This window comes from Leptodactylus fuscus, chromosome 5, assembly GCF_031893055.1.
Source record: "Leptodactylus fuscus isolate aLepFus1 chromosome 5, aLepFus1.hap2, whole genome shotgun sequence".
In the NCBI taxonomy this organism is placed as follows: domain Eukaryota; kingdom Metazoa; phylum Chordata; class Amphibia; order Anura; family Leptodactylidae; genus Leptodactylus; species Leptodactylus fuscus.
Window position 1 is genome coordinate 130,798,036 of NC_134269.1, and position 22,783 is coordinate 130,820,818.

General features: G+C 41.5%; 2 protein-coding genes across 5 annotated transcripts in view; one reads left to right on the forward strand and one right to left on the reverse strand.

Moving 5' to 3' along the window:
• Positions 1–14,949, forward strand: part of WNT2 (Wnt family member 2) — a 53,488-nt gene extending 38,539 nt beyond the window's left edge. Inside the window, exon 5 of the mRNA XM_075274279.1 lies at positions 14,665–14,949. Coding sequence (XP_075130380.1) covers positions 14,665–14,894 — 230 coding nt within the window. The 3' untranslated portion in view covers positions 14,895–14,949. The remainder of the gene's footprint in view (positions 1–14,664) is intronic.
• Positions 14,950–17,083: 2,134 nt separating this feature from the next.
• ST7 (suppression of tumorigenicity 7) overlaps positions 17,084–22,783 on the reverse strand; it is a 90,618-nt gene continuing 84,918 nt past the window's right edge. For all 4 annotated transcript variants that reach the window (XM_075274265.1, XM_075274264.1, XM_075274268.1 and 1 more), the window contains exons 13-15: positions 20,160–20,252; positions 17,569–17,708; positions 17,084–17,406 (exon numbers count right to left, since the gene is read on the reverse strand). In XM_075274265.1, the coding sequence (XP_075130366.1) occupies positions 17,311–17,406; positions 17,569–17,708; positions 20,160–20,252 (329 nt within the window). In that variant the 3' untranslated portion in view covers positions 17,084–17,310. The remainder of the gene's footprint in view (positions 17,407–17,568; positions 17,709–20,159; positions 20,253–22,783) is intronic.

Sequence of the window (22,783 nt, forward strand, 5' to 3'; positions counted from 1 at the left end):
TAGGGTTGACTTTATAATTGTATAGCACTGCGGATTGTTCTGTGGGGCCTTGGCCTTATGGCACTTAAATCCGATTTGCATTATAATCTGGAAAGTGGCTGACCAAAATAATGCCCCCCTATCTTCTATCCATGGCATAGCTTGTAGAGATTGGAAGTTTATTATCTTTTTAAAGAGATCTAGTTGCTATAAGTTATAGTAATTCGCTGTAAGATGATTATTTTAATTGACAATAAATTTAGGTGATTATGTTAATTCATTATAAATTAAGATGATTACATTAATTCACTATAAGTGGTCTTCTGTGTTTTTCTGCCCCCCACTTTTAGTTTGTCAGTCTTATATCATCCCTATGATTCCTTAACATTACTGGTGTCTGGGATATTGATATGATCACCTAATTTCATTGTGTATTGTTAAAACTGCCTCTTAAAAGATAAATGATTCCTTTTGGGAATACTTGATATTCATACTCCATAACCATTGAAATAATAATGAGCCATATATGTGGGCTTACTCTTCTCTCTGGGGACTTTTAGGCTGAACGTTATTCTTGCCCTGAGATACTCTGCAATTTTTCATCATCAACACCACATCAACTTTTTCTTGTTTGTGGGTGATCTCTATGTTGCTCATATTACCTTAAAAATAAAACCACGTTGTACAGTTAAACGCTAACTTTTAAAGTGTTTCCATGAGTGTTACATGAGTGTTTTTTTGGACATACTGAATACTACACACATTTCAGAACAAACTGTTTTGTTCTTGTGCTGCTGCTGTGAACATCATAGAACAGGAAAGGGCTGTATTAATGTTTCTTGGACTGGTTTCAGTGGGTGGATGCATTGCGAACATGGCACTGGGAACAACCTTGTCAGTTGTGTATGCATAAAGACATACATTGACAACTGACAACTCTCTTTAGTTGGATTTACTAGTAGTGCAAAGAAAGCCTTGTAATATTTTCTTCACTGATGTTTTATGGACAATTTCACATTACAGAGTTTATGCCCCATAGAAGACAATCTGGACTGAAGTATCCCACCCTCTTACTAGCAGCAAATACTGTACATCTCTACAGCAGGGAATTTTTGAAAGCGATACACCATTATCCTTTTTAAGATTGTGAGCCCTGCTTGAGACAGTGAGTGATGACACTATTTGTAAGCGCTGTGGAATATGTTGGCATTCTATAAGTAAAATAAAGTTCCACAGCCAAATGCCAGAAGTAATTCTTCTGTGCCTGCACCATTACAGTGCCGTACTATAATGGCATGTTAAGACAACATGTCAGGGCTCGTTCACATCTGCGCCCAGCACTCCGTTATGCAGGTTTCCGTTTCCTGCATAAAACAGAGGCAGGAGACGGAAACCTGCAGGAGTCTTTCTCACCCATTCATTTGAATGGGTGAGAAAGCTGTCCGGCCGTGAGCGGTGAGCGTTTTATACTCTCCGCCGCGAAACCGGGCTTTTTAATTCGGACATGCAGTACTCTGTGTCCGGATTAAAAAAAACGGTTTCGCGACGGAGAGCATAAAACGCTCACGGCCGGACCCGGTCTGTGCTTTCCGTCTTCTTGCATGCAGAAGACGGAAAGCACAGAACGGAGACCAGAACGCAGGTGTGAACCTAGCGTCAATGACATTAACAAACCAAACAATAGCTATATCTCTCTAAAGGCTGCGATATTCTTTTAAGCGTGACCAAAAAATGTGTGCAATTTGTCTGCAGTATGGTGATGCACAAGTATTTTATGGGGTAATGTGGCTTTGCATTATGCCCACTAGACTTTAAAAAATTGCAGACATGCCACATGTAAATATAAAATGCTGTGGGATACTTGTAGGGGGATTTTAAACTGGGCGCAGCTGGAGGGGGACATTAAATTGTGGGTGCAGCTGGAGTGGGGACATTATGCTATGAAGGCAGCTGGAAGGATCATGCCATGTTAGGGTGATTTTAGGCACAGAATACTGTGCAAGGCCACAAATGGAAACAAATGAGAATGGGCAACGTTAAAGTGACAGAGCGTGGAGCTAAATGTGTTGTGGTGCACGTAGGGCACCGCACATTCTGTCTCTCTCTCTCTTTCTATCTCTGTTCCTGAAGTGCATTTCAACATGTTACCAAGCCACATGATGTGGATTCATTGTATATGGTGGGGGTTATTTTTTTTGCATAAGTTGGCCTCAGGAATTTTTCACTTCTTCAGCAAATCTGACTATACTTTCCTGTATATGCAGCACACTTCCTAAATACTTGAGATTCTAGGCAAAACAATCAGAATTTTTTGGATACCAGATTATTATATTCCTTAATAACCAAATAATAACATAGTTTAAACACCTCGAGTATGACCTACACCACCAACTTTGACAATCACTTTTCAAAAATGTATTAGGCTTCAGTATACTGAAAAAGTTTCAATACTAACTTGCTATTTAGTGAAAATATAGACAATGTTGTATTGTATAAAGAACGCTTTTACTGGACTTCTGAGAAGATAATGGAGTAATTTGTAGGATGAATAATGGAGTAATTTGGAGGAGGAGGTCCAGCTATAAAGATCCATCAGCCACTTTACACTTCTGGTTCCATTTGACAGGTTAAGCAAGTAAAGAGATGCAGTTACTGTTTTTGTAAGGTTATGAACTGTGAAGTGTTGAGATTTCTTGAGTTTTTGAGTGTTGAGTAACTAAGAGCGCTTTGTAGTTCAGATACTGCTGCAATAGACGAAAGTAGTCCCTAAGTAATGTATGGTGGAAGCAGCGCCGCACCTCTAATGAGGCGAGGTGAGGTGACCGCCTCGGGCGGCCCTCCGAAGGGGGGCGGCAGAATGAGCGTTTTTTTTGGGTTTTTTTTACTTTTTTTTTTGCTAAACAGCTCTCCCGCGTTGGTTCAGATGTCTGAGTCTCAGCGCAGGTGGCATCATCACGCTGCCTATGCTGAGACGCAGACGTCTTACTTTGTCGGGTGAAGAGGAAGCGGCAGGAACAGTAGCGCTCAGGTCGGTGAGTAAAATAACTTTTTTTTGTTGTTGTTGTTTTATAATACTCCAGGTAGCGGCCTATTTACCAACCTCCCCGGATCTATTCACTACCGCCCCCGCTTGCCCTTGTATTATAGGCTGCGGCAGGCGGTAGTGAATAGGCCCAGGCCGCGATCCCACTACCGCTATTATTAAACTCGGGGGTCTTTTCAGACCCCTGAGTATAATAATCGGAGCCCCAGGGGAGGTGAGGGAACATAATAAACAATATTACTTACTAGAGATGAGCGAATACTATCCGAAACTCCCGTTTCGAATAGCACGCACCCATAGGAATGAATGGACGCAGCCGGCACACAGGGGGTTAAGTGGCCCCTGGCAAAGTCTGCGTGCCGGCCGCTTCCATTCATTGCTATGGGTGCGTGCTATTTGAAACGGCCATTTCAAATAGTACTCACTCATCTCTATTACTTACCTCTCCGGGATCCGATGTTAATCCTAGCGTGCTTCCCTCGGGCCTATATGGTAATGTCCTAGATGTCAAGTGGTCTGGGATATTACCAAGTTGGCCCAAAACCATATGGGCCCGAAGCCTGTGCTAGTAGTAATAGCCTGTTACTGCTAGCACAAGCTCTGTGAAGAAGGTGGATGATGGCGTCATCTACCCCTATGCCCGGCCGATAGGCAAACTGGAGGGGGTCCAGAGTGGAGCTCACTAGGAGGCGTAGGTGTGTCAGAACCAGTCTCTCTAGGACCTTCATCAGGGGGGATGTCAGTGCCACAGGTTGGTAGTCATTGTAGCCCATCGGGTTGGGTTTCTTTGAGACTGGTACCACACAAAATATTTTCCACAGTTGAGGTACCACTCCCAGCTTTAGACTCATATTGTACATGTGCGTAATAACACCACACAGCTGGTCACATTTTAAGAACCCTTGCGCTTAAACCATCAGGTCCTCCGGTCTTGTCTGCTTTAATCCTCTTGATTTCCCTACACACTTGAGGATCAGATTGCAGTTGACTGCAGATTGGTGGGGGTTGGGTCTTGGTGTGTGAGGGGAGGGGGGTTGACTGACATGCTGGTGAAGGAACAGTTAGTTTGGAGTCAAATCTATTGAAGAATAGATTAAGCTCATTAAGCCACTTCCTGTCACCTATCTGAGGACCAGCCTTTTGTTTATGTCCAGATATAGCCTTCAGACTGTCCCACACTTTCGAGATTCTACCTTCCCCCATCTGTCGTTCCATCTTCCGCCTGTAGATGGCTTTCCCTTCTCTGATCAGTTGTCTCAGCTGTTTTTGCACCTTCCCCAGGCCATTTTTGTCCCTAGACCTAAAGACTCTCTTTTTCTCTTTGAGAAACATCTCACCTTTCTAGTTGGTACCGTGCTGTCCACACAGAAATTAATGTAGTCCGTTATTCAGTGTGTGAGACCCCAATGTCACCTGGAAATGAGTCTTGAAACACTTCCCATAATGTTATATTAAAACAGTCCCTCAGAGTCTCGACACTTTCCTCTGACCAAATTTTCACTGTACGGGTAACCGCCAGTTTTCTGCGCACCAGTGGAGTGTAAGTGGGTCGCAGATGTACCAGGTTGTGATCCGATCTGCCTAGGGGTGGTAGGGCAGATGAGTTATATGCGTCCCTTACATTGGTAAAGAGCAAGTCCAGTGTTTTTTTGTCTCTTGTGTGGCAGGTTACATACTGTGTGAAACCTGGTAGAGTGGATGCTGGGGAGACATGGTTGAAGTCTCCTGACACCAGAAGGAGGGCATTGGGGTGAGGTGATTGCAGATCGCTCACAACAGCATGCAGCACCTCACAGGCAGCGTCAGCTTTAGCAGAGGGGGAGGGGGGGGACATATGCAGCTAGCACGATAACGTGATAGTTCCCTTGGCAGGTAATAAGGTCTCATGCTCACGGCTATTACAGATGTTATATGTGCACGTCGACATATGGTTGCCTTGAAAAGTGGCGTGAGAATCTGCTCTTATATGTCTTGAGAAATGAACAGCTGGCACAGGGTGTCTTGCTGAATGACTGAATAGGTGAGTCACATTATAGTCCGAACAAGAAAGGAAACTCCCAGCACCATTGTGTGAAAAAGTCACCAAAGACCTTTGGGGTCTGGTAGGAGTGTGGATGAGTAAGCTTGGGTCTCTAGTGCAAGTATTTTTACACAGTATTTATTTTTGGCATTTGCATGCAATATTGGCACTATTTGTCACTTTTATTTAGACTTCAACTTTTTTTACCACAGTTAATTGTGCACTGTTTGGTAATTATTTGCATACAGAAAATGTTTGTCCTTATGCATGTCTTATAGTCAATAATTTACTGTTACACTAGTTTCACTTCTGCATTCGGGTTTCCATTCCTTGGGTCCACTTGGGCACCTGAAAAACAGAAACCCAATCTGCTTAAAAAGTGGTTAACCCAGGAACCTATAAACGAGAGGTCAGTAACCCCCAGCACTGATGCTGAAGTTGGCACCCAAGGCAAATCTACCTGGCACAGAACTCTCTCTTCAGGTGGCAATTTCTCTATAATCAACCATGTAAATGCAGTTGGATGAGAGGATGCACTGGGAGATGGTGGGAAAATGAGGCACAATGTTTAAAGGGATTTCCCATGCCCTTGTTTCAGCAGTCAATAATCATGAAATAATGATTATTTGCTGGTGGGTCGAAGGATCCAGTACTGCTAGCACCACGCTACATATAATTTTTGGAGTGTGCGGCACCATTGCCCTTTGTATTTCTTGTTTCAGCAGTCGGCCCAGGGTGTCTTCTTCTCACTTCCTGTATTCCCCCCCCCCTCGCTGAATAGGTCTGAAAAGTATCACAATACTTTATGCAGATCAGATAATGTGTACAAGATTGTAGAGAAGGACTAGAGAAGGTGTTATCTGTGTGTTTACATAGAGAGATAACAGCCTTCATTCATTCACTTCGATAAGTAAAAATTTGGTTGGATTTTTTTCAACAAAAAGACTACGCTGTGTGATGGGCATTCTCTGTCCCACAAAGCAGGTTTACTACAGATAACACTTAGGCCCATGTCCAATCCCAATATGAATCATATTGCTAACTCAATCAACTAACTGGTTGCAGTTATGAGTTCGATTAATATGACACTCATGTAGAGCAGTGTTTCCCAACCTTTTCAGACTCAGGGGGTCCCCCTGGAAAAAAAATTCCTTGGGACACCCTCTACCAAATAATTTTTAACAAAAGAAAAAAAAAAACATCCTAAAAACGCAGATAACAGAGGACATGGGCTCATCCTTCTAGAGTGTCTAGGCCCCCTATTGGCAATCACCGTTGTAGGAGGGTCACACCCTTACAATTATTACATGGCACAAAGAGTACTTCATCTGTGATTTTTTTTTTTTCCGAAATCGGCACCCCAGGCTAAAAAGGTTGCTGACGCCTGTTATAAACTATAATGGGGTCTGCCGGGATAGGGGAGCGGAATTCCCAAATGGAAACTGGGCACAGGTGTGAATATAGTTTGTGTCCGTTTACATCTGCACTGACTTTCATCTGGCGATTTTTGATGAATCAGCACTTGCAAAGTCCTGCATGTTCGACTTTTCATCATCAGACCCATACCTGACGGACCCCATTATAGTCAAATAGGTCCCATGGGATCCATTTGTGTCTGTCATTTCCCTGATCTATTGGTGTATGTTCTTACTGTTCTTCACTGTTCTGGTTCTGTGAGGAGCACAGTATACAGTATATTTAAACACTGTCACTTTATACACACTGTATGTTGATATTGTTTGACACAGTTATTTGCTCACTATATTGCATTATTATTTGCACATTTAATTGTTTGGAAAAGATGTTTACACATGGTGTGGCATGTATTTAGACACTATTTGAGACTATTATTTAGGCAAATGTGTTTGCACAGTCTAGTGAAACTAGTGCAGGCAAAACATTGAGATTCCAAGATTTACAAATGAATAGACATAATGTGTACAATTAATTTGGAATTATTGAAGTGGTTGGCCCAAGTTTTTAATGATATCCCCTATCTACAGAATGGGAGATAACATGCTGAAGGTGTACCACTGCTACCCCACCATTTACAAGAATGGTTGGCCCATTACCCTGACTGAATAGAGTGATGGGCTTATGCACACCGCTGCTGCATTCATTCTTTGTGTTGCTTCCAAAGAGCTGTTGAACCCCACCAAACAGCGTGTTATCCCCTATTCTGTGGAAAGAGTTCATATAAAAACTTGGACACTTAGTCGCTATCCACAGGACATGTAATAAGTGCGCTCATTGCTGGGGGTCCAATCACTGTGTCCCCCCCACTGATCAGGAGGACGGGGAACTGAAAGTCCCTTATAAAGCCTCCTTGTGAATGGAGCACCAGTGCACTTGTGTGACTGCCACTCCATTCACTTCCACAGGGTTGCGGCACTGCTGGAGATTACAGTCCTGGCAGCCCATGGCAGTGAATAGCGTGATATCCATGCAAGTGCGCTGGTGCTCCATTCACAAGCAGGCTTTAGGGGGTCTTTCAGGTCCCAGTTCTTCTGAAAACTGGGGGACCTGAAGTTCGGGCCTCCAGTGACCGGATACTTATCCCCTATCCTGTGGCTAGGGATAAGAGTCTATAACCGCACAACCACTTTAAGGAGCATAGCTAATCGCAGATGTGCCAAAGCCATGAAGAGGTGCAATATTGTGGTTTCATTCAGGTCAGGGCAGCCAATTCTAAAGACTAGCAGACTTCAAATACATTGGTGTTTTTCCTATTCAAGTGAATTAGGGAAAAGCAGCAGTAAAGGAAGGAATAGAAGATGCTGCAGTAACATATCTGACTGCTAGAAACACAAAGCATTACACATGTAATATGAAGTATGAGGATAAGCCACAAGGCAAGCACTGCATTGTACTGATGGTACTTCTGGTTCTAATCTTGTATTACATATTCAATTACATTTTTTCTTATTAATATTATCATTAATTTTCTCATTAAGCTACTGAGGTTTCCATGCAGGATAATAACTAAAATATCTTCCCATTTGGCAGTGATGCTTTAACATAGAATTTCCTTGAAAAGTAGCAGCCATATTCTCCATATTGTTGCCCATGTGTAAAACAACCAGATAGCAGGCACATATAATAGTACTACTCGACAGAATGATATGCACACTCTGCAGCATATGGGGACCCAGCAGTAGTAAGAAATGTATAGCACATGTAATAAGTAAGACAGGTAGCATGTGGCACTTCCATATCTGGTTTTGCCCACTGTATATGGTGAATAGGTGCACATAGTAGGTCTGCCCACTGGCGTGTTCCCTGGGTAGACCTGCAGTCCTGGCTTCTCAATAAGTTGGCAAATACCTTTAGACTCAGGTAATACTGATTCCTGGTTCCAAAGCTTGAAAATCTTTCACTTTTTCTCACATGTTAAAAACTTTACAGTGTTCCTTATTTTAATGGCACGTAGTTTATTAACTCAGCCGAATCCCCAGATAGATCTAAAATGTCACCTCTCGAAACACCTTTCATAAACTGCTGTAATATTTTTCAAATTGAAAGCTCTTAACACTTGTGCAATTTTTCCAATATAAATCATTTTGCAATATTCATCAGGTGTTGAATTTAAAGCAAATGTAATGATGTGAATGAAGAACGTTTTACGGACACAGACCTCATCCCCAATGCTCAGTCTTGCCAACATTTTCATATCCTTCAATTGCTCGCAGAGTTTAAGATGAAATCTTCCATCATTTTACCTTTTTAGAACGATGAGTCATTTTATGACCAAGTCTGTTTATAGTAATTGATGTCTAGCAGATTGCTTCGCCACGGAACGTCCTTCCCCAGAGGAAGGTAGGAGGGAGGGCAGCCATACCAGTTTTGTATCGAGCACTGAATAACACACAACATAAAAGTGTCAACAATTATTACTGGCTAGTCGACATCTGCAAGGATATCCTTCACAAATGCACGGTGTTGTCTGTAGGTGCTATACAAGTGCTAATCCCAACCCTGATTCATCATCAGGGCTATGAATGCAGGCGACAGAAGCTTCAGGGGACGACATATGTACTGGTAGACTCCTATACATATGAAGTATAGCCTGCAATAATTTTGACTGGCAGTTACAGTATTATGCCAAGGTTATAAAATGCATATTAAAAGCTATATGTGTATTAAATTATTTACTTGTGCAGTATAAATGATGCAACAGGCAGTGCCATGTGCCAAGTGCTCCATCTCACTTTAGGGGTATAGTGTAGAAGTAGTGTCTAGGGGTACCAGTAAAATATCAGTCAGTATTTTTCAATATGTTTATGGTTTCTAAAGAGAATAATATAATAATTGTGATACCAGAGGATTCTTCAAAAAGTAATGCCCCAAAGCCGTGTCAATGCAACTCCACTGCAAACAGAGTAATTCTGTCTACTGCTATGTGGCACTACAAATAGTATGATACCTGGTCACCACCATCACAGTGGGGCTGCATACTAATACTGTATATTATAGTTATATATTGTTTTACAATATGACACAGCAATTCTCCAGTAACTTTGGACATTTCAAAATATGTACTAAAATATAATATATAATGTCACAGTCTGCAACACATTTTGTGCTATTCTGAACTGCAGGCCAATATTCCAGTGGATCCCATTGGTGGTACCTTTTGGGGACCATTGGTATCTGTTTGGTAAAGATCCATAATGGCTTTTTTTTTATTATTAAATGGAGGCCATGGGGCCAATGTTAACTTGTATTAATACCTTTGTAATAAATTGGATCAAGTGAAGTTGTAAAAGTGATGGTCAGCCTGTGAGTCCTAGTAATGTAGAAGATGGTCAGCCTGAGAGTCCTAGTAATGTAGAAGATGGTCAGCCTGAGAGTCCTAGTAAATGTAGAAGATGGTCAGCCTGAGAGTCCTAGTAATGTAGAAGATGGTCAGCCTGAGAGTCCTAGTAAATGTAGAAGATGGTCAGCCTGAGAGTCCTAGTAAATGTAGAAGATGGTCAGCCTGAGAGTCCTAGTAAATGTAGAAGATGGTCAGCCTGAGAGTCCTAGTAATGTAGAAAATGTTCATCCTGTGAGTCCTAGTAATGTAGAAGATGGTCAGCCTGTGAGTCCTAGTAATGTAGAAAATGTTAATCCTGTGAGTCCTAGTAATGTAGAAGATGGTCAGCCTGAGAGTCCAAGTAAGGTTGAAGATGGTCAGCCTGAGAGTCCTAGTAATGTAGAAGATGGTCAGCCTGAGAGTCCTAGTAATGTAGAAGATGCTCAGCCTGGGAGTCCTAGTAATGTAGAAGATGCTCAGCCTTTGAGTCCTAGTAATGTAGAAGATGGTCAGCCTGGGAGTCCTAGTAATGTAGAAGATGGTCAGCCTGGGAGTCCTAGTAATGTAGAAGATGGTCAGCCTGGGAGTCCAAGTAATGTAGAAGATGATCAGCCTGAGAGTCCTAGTAATGTAGAAGATGGTCAGCCTGAGAGTCCAAGTAATGTAGAAGATGGTCAGCCTGAAAGTCCAAGTAATGTAGAAGATGGTCAGCCTGGGAGTCCAAGTAATGTAGAAGATGGTCAGCCTGGGAGTCCTAGTAATGTAGAAGATGGTCAGCCTGGGAGTCCAAGTAATGTAGAAGATGGTCAGCCTGAGAGTCCTAGTAATGTAGAAGATGGTCTGCCTGAGAGTCCTAGTAATGTAGAAGATGGTCAGCCTGAGAGTCCTAGTAATGTAGAAGATGGTCAGCCTGAAATTCCAAGTAATGTAGAAGATGGTCAGCCTGGGAGTCCTAGTAATGTAGAAGATGGTCAGCCTGAAATTCCAAGTAATGTAGAAGATGGTCAGCCTGGGAGTCCTAGTAATGTAGAAGATGCTCAGCCTGAAATTCCAAGTAATGTAGAAGATGGTCAGCCTGGGAGTCCTAGTAATGTAGAAGATGCTCAGCCTGAGAGTCCTAGTAATTTAGAAGATGGTCAGCCTGGGAGTCCTAGTAATGTAGAAGATGGTCAGCCTGAGAGTCCTAGTAATGTAGAAGATGGTCAGCCTGAGAGTCCTAGTAATGTAGAAGATGGTCAGCCTGAAATTCCAAGTAATGTAGAAGATGGTCAGCCTGGGAGTCCTAGTAATGTAGAAGATGGTCAGCCTGAAATTCCAAGTAATGTAGAAGATGGTCAGCCTGAGAGTCCTAGTAATGTAGAAGATGGTCAGCCTGAAATTCCAAGTAATGTAGAAGATGGTCAGCCTGGGAGTCCTAGTAATGTAGAAGATGCTCAGCCTGAGAGTCCTAGTAATGTAGAAGATGGTCAGCCTGGGAGTCCTAGTAATGTAGAAGATGGTCAGCCTGAGAGTCCTAGTAATGTAGAAGATGGTCAGCCTGAGAGTCCTAGTAATGTAGAAGATGGTCAGCCTGAAATTCCAAGTAATGTAGAAGATGGTCAGTCTGGGAGTCCTAGTAATGTAGAAGATGGTCAGCCTGAAATTCCAAGTAATGTAGAAGATGGTCAGCCTGGGAGTCCTAGTAATGTAGAAGATGGTCAGCCTGAAATTCCAAGTAATGTAGAAGATGGTCAGCCTGGGAGTCCTAGTAATGTAGAAGATGCTCAGCCTGAGAGTCCTAGTAATGTAGAAGATGGTCAGCCTGGGAGTCCTAGTAATGTAGAAGATGGTCAGCCTGGGAGTCCTAGTAATGTAGAAGATGGTCAGCCTGGGAGTCCTAGTAATGTAGAAGATGGTCAGCCTGGGAGTCCTAGTAATGTAGAAGATGGTCAGCCTGAGAGTCCTAGTAATGTAGAAGATGGTCAGCCTGTGAGTCCTAGTAATGTAGAAGATGGTCAGCCTGAGAGTCCTAGTAATGTAGAAGATGGTCAGCCTGTGAGTCCTAGTAATGTAGAAGATGGTCAGCCTGAGAGTCCAAGTAAGGTAGAAGATGGTCAGCCTGAGAGTCCTAGTAATGTAGAAGATGGTCAGCCTGAAATTCCAAGTAATGTAGAAGATGGTCAGCCTGGGAGTCCTAGTAATGTAGAAGATGGTCAGCCTAGGAGTCCTAGTAATGTAGAAGATGGTCAGCCTGAGAGTCCTAGTAATGTAGAAGATGGTCAGCCTGTGAGTCCTAGTAATGTAGAAGATGGTCAGCCTGTGAGTCCTAGTAATGTAGAAGATGGTCAGCCTGGGAGTCCTAGTAATGTAGAAGATGGTCAGCCTGAGAGTCCTAGTAATGTAGAAGATGGTCAGCCTGAGAGTCCTAGTAATGTAGAAGATGGTCAGCCTGGGAGTCCTAGTAATGTAGAAGATGGTCAGCCTGAGAGTCCAAGTAAGGTAGAAGATGGTCAGCCTGAGAGTCCTAGTAATGTAGAAGATGGTCAGCCTGGGAGTCCTAGTAATGTAGAAGATGGTCAGCCTGAGAGTCCAAGTAAGGTAGAAGATGGTCAGCCTGGGAGTCCTAGTAATGTAGAAGATGGTCAGCCTGAGAGTCCTAGTAATGTAGAAGATGGTCAGCCTGTGAGTCCTAGTAACGTAGATAAATCCATAGTTTTATTATTAATCCCTTACCACATATTTTGTATTAATAATATTTGTAACAGATTTCTTAAAGTGAATCCAATTCTATTAAAGGGCTTCATTACCCATCGCTGAGCTTGGTACATAATATAGGTATAGAAGTATACAGTAGGTGTTATTCTACGTGCTGCCCAGAGACCCGCACAATAGATGTCCTTATGTAGATGACCCTATACACCTCTTACCTGCTGGCTGTGTTGCTCAGCTATCTGCATGCTATTGTTATATGGCGCCCTGGTCCTGTCATGGCTACTAACTTTATTACACAGTACAGCTCTTACGCTGGACAGTTTTGCAAACACTCCTTGTGATCCTTTATCGATTTTATTACAAATTTTAATCCCACAATACATTTTCAAATGTAACCAATAATTCTGACCCATGTAAGATAATGACTTCATCTTCTTGATATGTAAGTAGTCTTAAATATGAATATCCTCCTATTTCTTGCCTACAACTCTAATGCTTACTCGAGTGTCTCCATGGTAACAGACTTCAAACAAACTGTGTAGTCAAGTTTTTGCAGTTCTGCTTCAAACGCTGCCACCAAATTGATTTTTAGCAAGAAGAAAGGGACAAGAAAGGAGTATGGCTGCAGGATTAGGCTACACAAGATCAGTTTACAATTCGGAACTATGGAGAGGCTCAGCTTTAGCCGTAGTAACAAAAATATAGGGTACGTCACAATCAATATTTTACTTACACCATGGATACCACTCCACTGTCAGAAGGGCGGGCTTTACAGCTCAGCGTCTTTGCTAGGTTGTGAGGAATGCCCCTTCTAACAGTATAAAGCTATGGAGGAGTCCTGTCAGGGGGTATTCCTCACAATCCAGCACTGATGCTGAACTGTAAGGCCTGCACTTCTGACAGTGGAAGGGTATCTCTGGCACTGCGGTGCATAGCGGCAATGCTGTCCACTTTCTAGTGGGGGTGGGGGGGTCTATGAAGCTTTTGGCTGCTTCACTCGTGAAAACTACATTTCCAGCTGCACCTTGTTCTTTGCTTTTCTTAATAGAAATTATTCATATTCTGCACATGCATAGCTATGTAGCATCAATCCCATAACCAGCAATGGTAGAGAGAGGGGGATTATATGTTTGTTTTTCTAGTGACATATACAATTTGGATGGTTAGTTTTAATGGTTGAGAGTGATATTTTGTAAAGTACTTTTACCTGAAATACCCCTTTAAGCCAATAGCTGATTTTGTCCTTGCTGTAAGACAGCCCTGACTAGAATAAAATAAATTGGATATATATTAAATTTATGGATAAGATAAAATGTAGGACTTCAGAGTATGGTAATTTATGGGAGAACACGGTAAACATCAGCTCTGAGCGGAGTCTTTTCTGACGTCCTTGCTAGTCTGGCCTTGGATTTTAAGGTAATAAGTTCCTTATGTTACGTAACAGATGAAGTGGTTAATCAGTTTTATATGTTCTCTTTTAAAATACTATGTAAATCTGACAAGTGAATGTATGTCCTTTTATCGCCTTCAAAGTAGGAATGAGATTAACATTGTGTTGGCCATAATAAGAAGTGAGAGAAGCACATGTTCTAGATTTACTGATGATGGATGAATGATACCTGGTTGATATCTACAAAGAGCCAAGGTATCAAGTATCAGCATCTCAGGCAAATGTTACAATGTTCACGAAGGCTCACTATGAAATGTGCAATCAATTATAGCTATAGTAGATTTCTGTATTGTTCTACATGTCAAAGCTTCCCAGAATGCTAGAATCTTAGTGTCCTGCTATTGTAAGTATATAGTGTAGCATAATGGTCAGTCATGTCAGGACATGTATTGGAGGTATCTATAATGCAGTTTATATTCTACCAATGTATGGTACCACAGATGGAACCTAAGAAAATGTAGCAAGACGTGCGTGAGCATTGCTTCTAGGTAGAGATTAGAGGGCACCAAATAGTGTTAACCCTCTACAGTAGCAAACTTGTATTGCGCTTGAGTTTAGCCCTACTGTTACTTCATGCTTTGGGGGATCTCAGTTAAAGAAACCCTAAGTGAGGTTCTAGTTGTTGCAGCCACTTCTGCACATGCTCACTGGCGGCTCTAACACATCTATTTCTTTTCATGAATTAGGTTCATTTGGGACCGCTGGCAGAGTGTGTAACCAGTCATCACGTGGCATGGACAGCTGCGAGGTTATGTGTTGTGGAAGAGGATATGACACTGCCCGCATTACCAAAATGGTAAAGTGTGAATGCAAGTTTCATTGGTGTTGCGCAGTGCGGTGCAAAGACTGTCTAGAAACTGTGGATGTGCACACATGTAAGGCAGCCAAAGATGCTGGGTGGAACGAGAAAACATAAGAAAATGACGACGTGAAACAGAAAACTAATCCTCATGACGTGTGGTTGAAAAGGATGTTCTGTGCTCTATTAAATTATAATAAGTTATGTTGTACATGAAGTATTGTGGTGCTGTGAAGATGTTTCAGATGTATCATTTATAGCCAGTCTGGTTTTACCCGTTTTGTGTATTGGCAAAAGCACAGTATATGGTGTAACTTTACATTGTCACAATATGCATTATAGTCTCATATTTATTCTACAAGTGTCCGCTTTGTATGCAGTAAACAGGAATGTACATGCACCATCGGACATAAAGATCTCACTAGGGCAGGAGTCACTTGCTATGTTCTCTGCAAGGTCTGTAACTTCCTTAAACACATGAAACAAATGTCATCTCTGAAGTGTGTAATAGTACAGAAATAAAGATCTAAAGTAGTGAAAGTGGCGACTTCATTTCTCCTCTGTATGTTTCAGTTTTTATTTAGATTTTCTCTAATAGGAAGTTGTTTAACTCGCATTTTTAACAGTTTTTGATTTTTATTCCATTCAGTCTCTTTTCAACATCTCTGCTTGCAGTCAGAGACCTGTGTGTCAGCATATCTGGCAAGTGTACTGCATTTTCTGGTATAGGCATTGGCTGAATGGGAAATGGGTGAAATCCATGTAGGAAAATACTTTGTTGCTGCCACTCAAGAATCAATGTAGAAAAGAGGGAATATTAAAACTTCCTCTTACATGAAGAGAAAATTTTATTCATTTCTAGCAGTATGTTTTTTTTTTTAAAGTATACAAAAGGCAATTAGTGAACAGTTATTTACTTACCGTAGCTAGGATGGTGCCATCTGGTGGGTAAAGGATACTGCAATGTACACATCCACCTGACTGAGCATGCGTGTCCACCAACGTTCCGCTAGTCGCCCCGATCTCACAACTAGATGACATTTTTAATACTCTTTTCTCACACACAAGGACTCAAGGTGTAGGGAGAGTTTTGGACTAGGAAGTTAGTGGCTGCCATAGAGGTGCTCATCCTCAATAGTCGCTAAGGTCAGTTGCCCGGGGGAAGTCAGTTTACCTATCCGTATTTTTGGAGTTTGAGAGGAAAACATACAAACATGGAGAGAACATACAAACTCCTTGCAGATATTGTCCTGGTTAGATTCCCCCAGGACCAGTGCTAAGTACTGAGCTGCTAGGTCTCCGCATACTGATCATCTTTTCGAGAGAAGCTATTTCCGCTGGCCAACTTTTTTTTTTTTTTTTCTAAACAGAGTGCAAAATGATAGAAATTATTAACTCTCCTGACTTGTACAATGAACATGACATTTAATGGTAGGACAGCCAAGGAGCTGATCAGCAGAAACCTCTACAAAAGTAATCTTATTAATCACAAGTTATTGAATGCAGCGCTTTTTTAAATGGGTGTGATGGCCTTTTTTTGTGTGTTTCACATGGCAGTTTTTAAATCATGTGTATGAATGTTCTATATTTGTGTGAACATGGATCTTTTTTGTGTTTTTACAGACACACTAACCCGATGAGTCAATTTGAGAGATTATACTAGGTTCACACAAGCATTGAGGTCGTTATTTGAGTCTGCAGTTTTTCCCCTGCCAATTTTCTGCAGTTTCTGCGTTGAGGCTCCAGTGCATATGTGAATCCAGCCTTAAGAGTTTTGGGTAAAAAAAAAAAAATTTATAGTCTGTTAGATGCAAAATAAAGGTCACTTGTCTATCAAAACTAGATATGGAATTGCTGAAAAACAATCAATTTTTTTATGGATGAGCAACTGCCATGGTCATGTGAAGGTAGCATAACAGACTTCTTTCGTGGAAGTCAAGTACAAGTCTAGAAAAAAAAAACAAAAAAAACAATCATAGCCAGAAGGGACCCAGCAATTTTGCCTTAGTTTCAGTGATCAGTGGGGATTTGAGCACCATCACCCCACTTCTGCACGTCAGTGTTCTAAGGGGTAGTTGCACAGAAAATTGTGACAAAGTGTATCATTATAAAAAGTTGAATCAAATCCATTGTGGTTTAGGATTACATAATATGACAAAGTCCAAGGGAGGGGGTAACTAGTCCCGTTCTGGTACATGTCTTAACTCCTTGTTCTGTATAAACATCATACGAGTCAAAATGGAATAGTTGGTTACTAGAATACCCTAAAAGCTGGAAATAAATACAGCAGAGGCTGGTGCTGAACATTCTGCTGCCATACACAAAACTTTATTTGAAAGATTTTTTTTTTCTTTTTTTTTTTCTGAAGGCAAAATATAATTGAACATAATGGTTTTCCCCATTTACAACAAAAAAAAAAAAAAACAGTTTGTATATGAGAACAGATAGTCCATTCATGAACAGTTCTTTTTCAGGTCATGCTTTGTCGCTGGCAGCCATGTTGTTGTAGTCATCTTTAAATGCTGCGGAAGTCTCAAATCCGTGTCAGTTGGTGCCACAAACTGGAAGGGAGTATGCTTTCCACTTTCTCCATGACAAAGTTTAAAGGTGCAAACAAGGTGCTCAGGAACTGTGTAAGACAAGAGATCAGATCAGCCATGTAAGATGGGGGGCCAAGTGTATGCTGCTGTGCATACATATTATGCAGATTCAGCATTTAGGGGGTTTACTGTTCAACCAGAAATCAATTTATGACATTAAACAGACAATGCACCAGGAAGAAGATACTTACAGCTTTTGCAAAAACTCCCATAAGCTCTGGGAACTGATGTGTGAGAAGAGCCAACATGGCTGTGAAGGAGCACAACCCGGCTGTGAAGAGTATGAAGAAAGGAAGTTCTTTCTTTGGATATACGGAGACTTCATGAAATGCTGTAAATGAAGAGGAATATTTAATGCGTCCTGGAACAAGTGCCGATCACATGCTTCTGTTCCTAAGAGTGTAATTGTGACAGAGCACACATCTACATCGCTATACAAGAATGGGATTTCTATGTGTGTTCTTTCTGCTTATTTCCCCTTTAGAAAAGGTCCAATCACCAATGTGCCCCTTGTTGCAGTGTGACATAATAGTATTTCTTGTCACATAGGATTGTGCAAAAACCTGTTCTTGTGGTTCAGCTTGCCAATTTTTGCTAATGGAGCAGGACCGCAGGCTTCTAAGAGTAAGACCTTATTTAAACATTGGTGATTAGCAGCAGAGACTGGTAGCCAAAACCAGAAGTGGGTCAATAGCACAGGACAGATACGGCATCTCTGTAGTGTCTGTTCTGGCTCACACTCACTGGTAGAAAACACGGATATGCGAATAACGCTTTAAATGTATGGCTCTGCATTTAGTAGATCTGCAAAACAAACGTTCCACTAAAAAAAATTATATAGGGGAGGTAAAAAAAAAACAAAAAAAAAAAAAAAACAGCAATAAAATTTGCAGAGACCTACAGGTAAATTTATGAAAAGGAAAAATATATGAGGGTGAGATGGAAGCACCTGTGACTTTGCTGGCTGGCGTCACAGGTGCTTCCATTCATTTCTACGGGAGCGTGCTGTTTGGATCGGCTGATCCGAACAGTGTTCGCTCATCTCTAATGCTTATGTGATCCGTCCGTTTGAATTCAGTTTGAGACTTTAAAACGGACTGATACACAAACTGCTATCAGCATAAAAAGGTGTCAGCTAAAGTAAACTGACACATTTTAAATGGACTGTTTGATTGTATGCTATTTTTTTCTTTTAACCTTTGAGAAGACTTGACTAGAGAACAAGCACTTTATAGCTGGAGTGCGCTGTGAACTTTTTGGCCAAACACAGAATAAATAGCTATAGTCACAGTCCTCATAGGCTCCCACCACCATACTATTGTCTCCATGTGTAGGGCATTGAATACTCCCCTCTGCTTCCTGCAAAGCACTAATGCGGCGCTGGACTGTGCACTATTCATTTCCTTCTGGCCATGCTGTCTCCTGCTCTGTGCTACCAATTGCAGGTGACAGGGTAGCCATGAAAGCAATAGAAGAGGTGCACAGCCAGGCAACACATCAGTGCTTTGTAGGAAGAAGAGCTAAATATTCAGTATACCAGAGTTGTGTGGCCCAGACTGTATAGGATACAATTTAATGTGGGGAGAACCATTAACTATGGGGGTCACCAAATATCTATGTGAGTTGAAAGAGAACTTACCTAAGGAGGGGGATAATTAGGACACTATTACCTATGAGTGGGGAGAGTTAATACGCACAGGTAATCGTGTCCTAACAATATGTTAGCAGCCTTATGGTTGCCTTAAACGGGCTATAAATGTCACCACACATAACCGGCAGAGCTACATTTATACATTTGCAGAATTACTAATGGTCCTTTGAAGACAAGCTCATTTTCGCCCAGGGCCACATCAGCATTACGGTTGACACCCATGAAGTAGAAGGTGTCACTAAGGTCTGAAAATGATCACATTTTCAAGCTGCTAATTCCAATCTGTGGTATTTGGGAAGTGTTTGCTAAACTTTACTTTTAGTCTAGTTTTCAAATTGAAATGCCGAAGTTAGGTTCAAGTAGTGTAGCACATTGATGAACAGGGGGCATTACTTGGTTATTGCCACTTCTTGGAAACAGACAGAATCCTTGAACTGAGAGAACATGGATTATCACTCTGGCAGATCGCTACACTTCTAGGCTGAGATGTCAACATGGTAAGTCCTGGTCCTGGAGAACAAGGACAAACTGGAATGACAGTAAGAGCTGAGGGGAGGCAAACCTCATTGGGGGGGGATTGTCCCAGTTGGAAGAAATGGTGTGAAATTGGACATCACACCCCAAGCCTAGGACATCAAACAGTGTTGACAAAAACCAGCAGAGTGTTTGCACAACACTGGGCTACAAGGCAGACATCCAGCTACGGGAATCTCATTGATCTTACATCACCACTCTCAAAGTCCATCATAGTGCACAAAACAGCAATGGAGGCTTTGAATGGAGACCAGATTTTTGTCTCTGCTGCAATAACTGGAGATTGGTCTGTAAACCACATGGGCAATTCCATGGAGAGGCCCTCACAAGGGAATGGCACACCGGTTGTACTCCATAGATGGGTTGGCATAATGTACAGTACCCAGACCCCTTTTTCCATTTTTTTTTTTAAATAATTTGCATATCATTAACATGTCAGTTTTACAAAACTCAAACTTTTCCCTTCTTGGTGTTGTAATGCTGGAGACTAAGTAAGGAAACAGAAAGAGGGGCTCAAAGGAAGTAATGGAGGCCTGGGAAAATTGGCGCAAAGAGCCCCATAATACTTAATAAACAGTCTCAAAAACAAATACTTACAAGGAAGTAATTCCCTGTCAGCGGTTTCTGTGCAGATAGGGTATGGGTAAAAAAGGTGACCCTTTTCCAGTGGGTATGGAATCATTCTGAATGCTGAAAGATAAAATACATCAGAATATTGTAAGATGTTAATATGATAGCAATACATCTTCTCTCTGGAGATAAAAGGGACAAGGCAAAATCATGAGTGATGAATAAGACTCCCATTTAAGGTAATTTTCAGTACATAGAGAGTTACTATCACCTCCCCAAGCATATTCAACTGTCACCACCATGCAGGTCACATTTGTAGATTGTATACTGTTGAAGTCTTATGTAGCTGAGGCAAAGGTATGGTGTATATCAGTGTAATGTGCTCTGTAACAGGATGGCGACCATTGAATATGCTTGGAGTAGGTGGTAGACTCCCTTTAAAAGGTGTAAGCAAACTTTTGATTTTCTGGCAGCACTTCTGTCATTAAGAAATGTTGTAATGTAAGTTACAAATTTTGTCTCCTTTATGTGAAATCCAACAATTCCTTCCCTTGCTTTGCTATTGAGAACTGTGCTCTGCTTCTTATGGTGTGAAGAGGGTGGGGGAAGGTCCCTTCAAACAGGCATTATGAAAACAAAGCAATGTGGTATTGTACGAAAGAGGACATTCTCATTGTTCATATTACAGTTCTACCTGTATTATTTCCAGAGATATGATCACTGAAATCAGTGTCGGGATTTGGAGTAGCTGCAGTGGCATATAACTGCACTATACTATATAACTAGAACAAAAATAAAAAAAAGAGAATCTGTTCTTTTGCATGATACCAAACGCAAGTTCCTACATTTTATAATGCCTGAGTCATAGCTGTTTGAAGTGACCCTCCCCCACCCTCATTTTCTCTACAAATCACACATTCTATCCACAATAAGAAGCAGGGTACAGATTTTCGATAGAGAAGCAAGGAAAAGAGAGTGGAAAATGCCGTTTACATGGATCCCTGAACAGAAACCTAACCCACATTAAAAAAAAGCGGTTACCTTAGGAAACCTGCGGACCCCATAGACTATAATGGGGTCTATGTGGTTTCCGCACAAAAAATGCTGTGAAAAGTGCTGCTTGCATTTTCCATGTGGAGAGGGGAACTGAGTGGCCTGAACACAGATGTGGACCAGGCCTGAAAGTTTAGTTATACTTTTATTTTGAAAACAGAGAAAGCAAAATCCTTATTATAACATATAACGTCTGGCTGTATGTATCGCACATTTATAAACAGTCAATATACCGCAGGATGAAGATACAGAGCTACATAGAGAGAATGAGAGGATCATTATTCTTGTATGGCCGCCTCTGATTACCTTGGCTCGGACCTACACATTTCCTACAGGTGAGCAATATCTGTCCCCGTAAGACAATTACATCAGGGAATTTGCTCTGCTCACAAAGCTCACCCGCCCCAGGACTAAACCCTGATGTGCCTATTACCACATTGTCTGTCAACATACAGATTTGTTTCAGCCACACAATGTAACAAGACTGGAAACCCTCATTCGCAGGGAGAGTCAGGGTCTCGCTAACAGATGGCATTTATTTTTGGTACATAAATCATGAACGTCTGAAATGCATTTCAGAAATAAAACCATTGTGTGTAGGATTTGATCACTTACAGCCAAATAATCTAACACAGAATGTAGGGTAGTGTCCTGCATATCTGATATCTAAAGTAACAAGAGCGCGTAAATCTTCAGAGTGATTCCATTTCTATCAATTGTACAAAAAATCCCCATGGCCTTCAGATTCACATTGTTCCACTTTAATATTTCAGCAGCTGAAAGTGGTGTGGACAGCAGCCATATGAGAGATCTTCTCACTATAATCATTCTTCAAGGAGCAGATGACATCACAAGAACAAGTGGAAGACAGTGACAAGTTGTTCCTACCATTTTCAGACCTCAGTGTCTCAGATAAAACTACAAATGTTTTTTTTTTCTTCACAACTTGATTTGCTCATCATTTAGAAATGATCTGCATAATATCACAATGCCAGACAGACACCATTGTGGATACGTCTTAAAAGCTACAATTACCTTCAAGATCAGCTGCACATTACTAATATCTAAGTACAGTAGAAAGGTTTCCTATGTAAAAACCTTTTAGGCTATTTTATGGAGCTTTCAAATATATGTCTGGGTATAAGCAAAGGTAACTGTATACGTATGTGCAACCAAACCAAGCAGGCCTCTCGTACGTACCTAAATTATCAAAAAGACCACCCTTTGGAGGAGTCCTGGACATGGAGTGACATGGCCCCCACAGAGCCTCAACATCATCCAGTTTGGAATTACAGGAGACAGAAGGATTTAAGCAAACCTCCATCCACAGAAGATCAGGGGTTAGTTCTCCAAGATGCTTGGAACAACCTCCCTGCAGAGTTCCTTCAACATCAGTTCTTCTCGGTACACTTGAACACAATTTTTGAAGGCAAAAGTTGGTCACACCAAATACTGATATGCAAAAGACCATGGTACCGCACACTCACAATAAATGTAGCGTAGTGCTAGCAGTTAAGAGTCCTTCGACACCAAATGCTGATGTGAATTATTGTTCATTGACAACTGTACAAAAGTAAACTATTAAACTTAACCCTTCT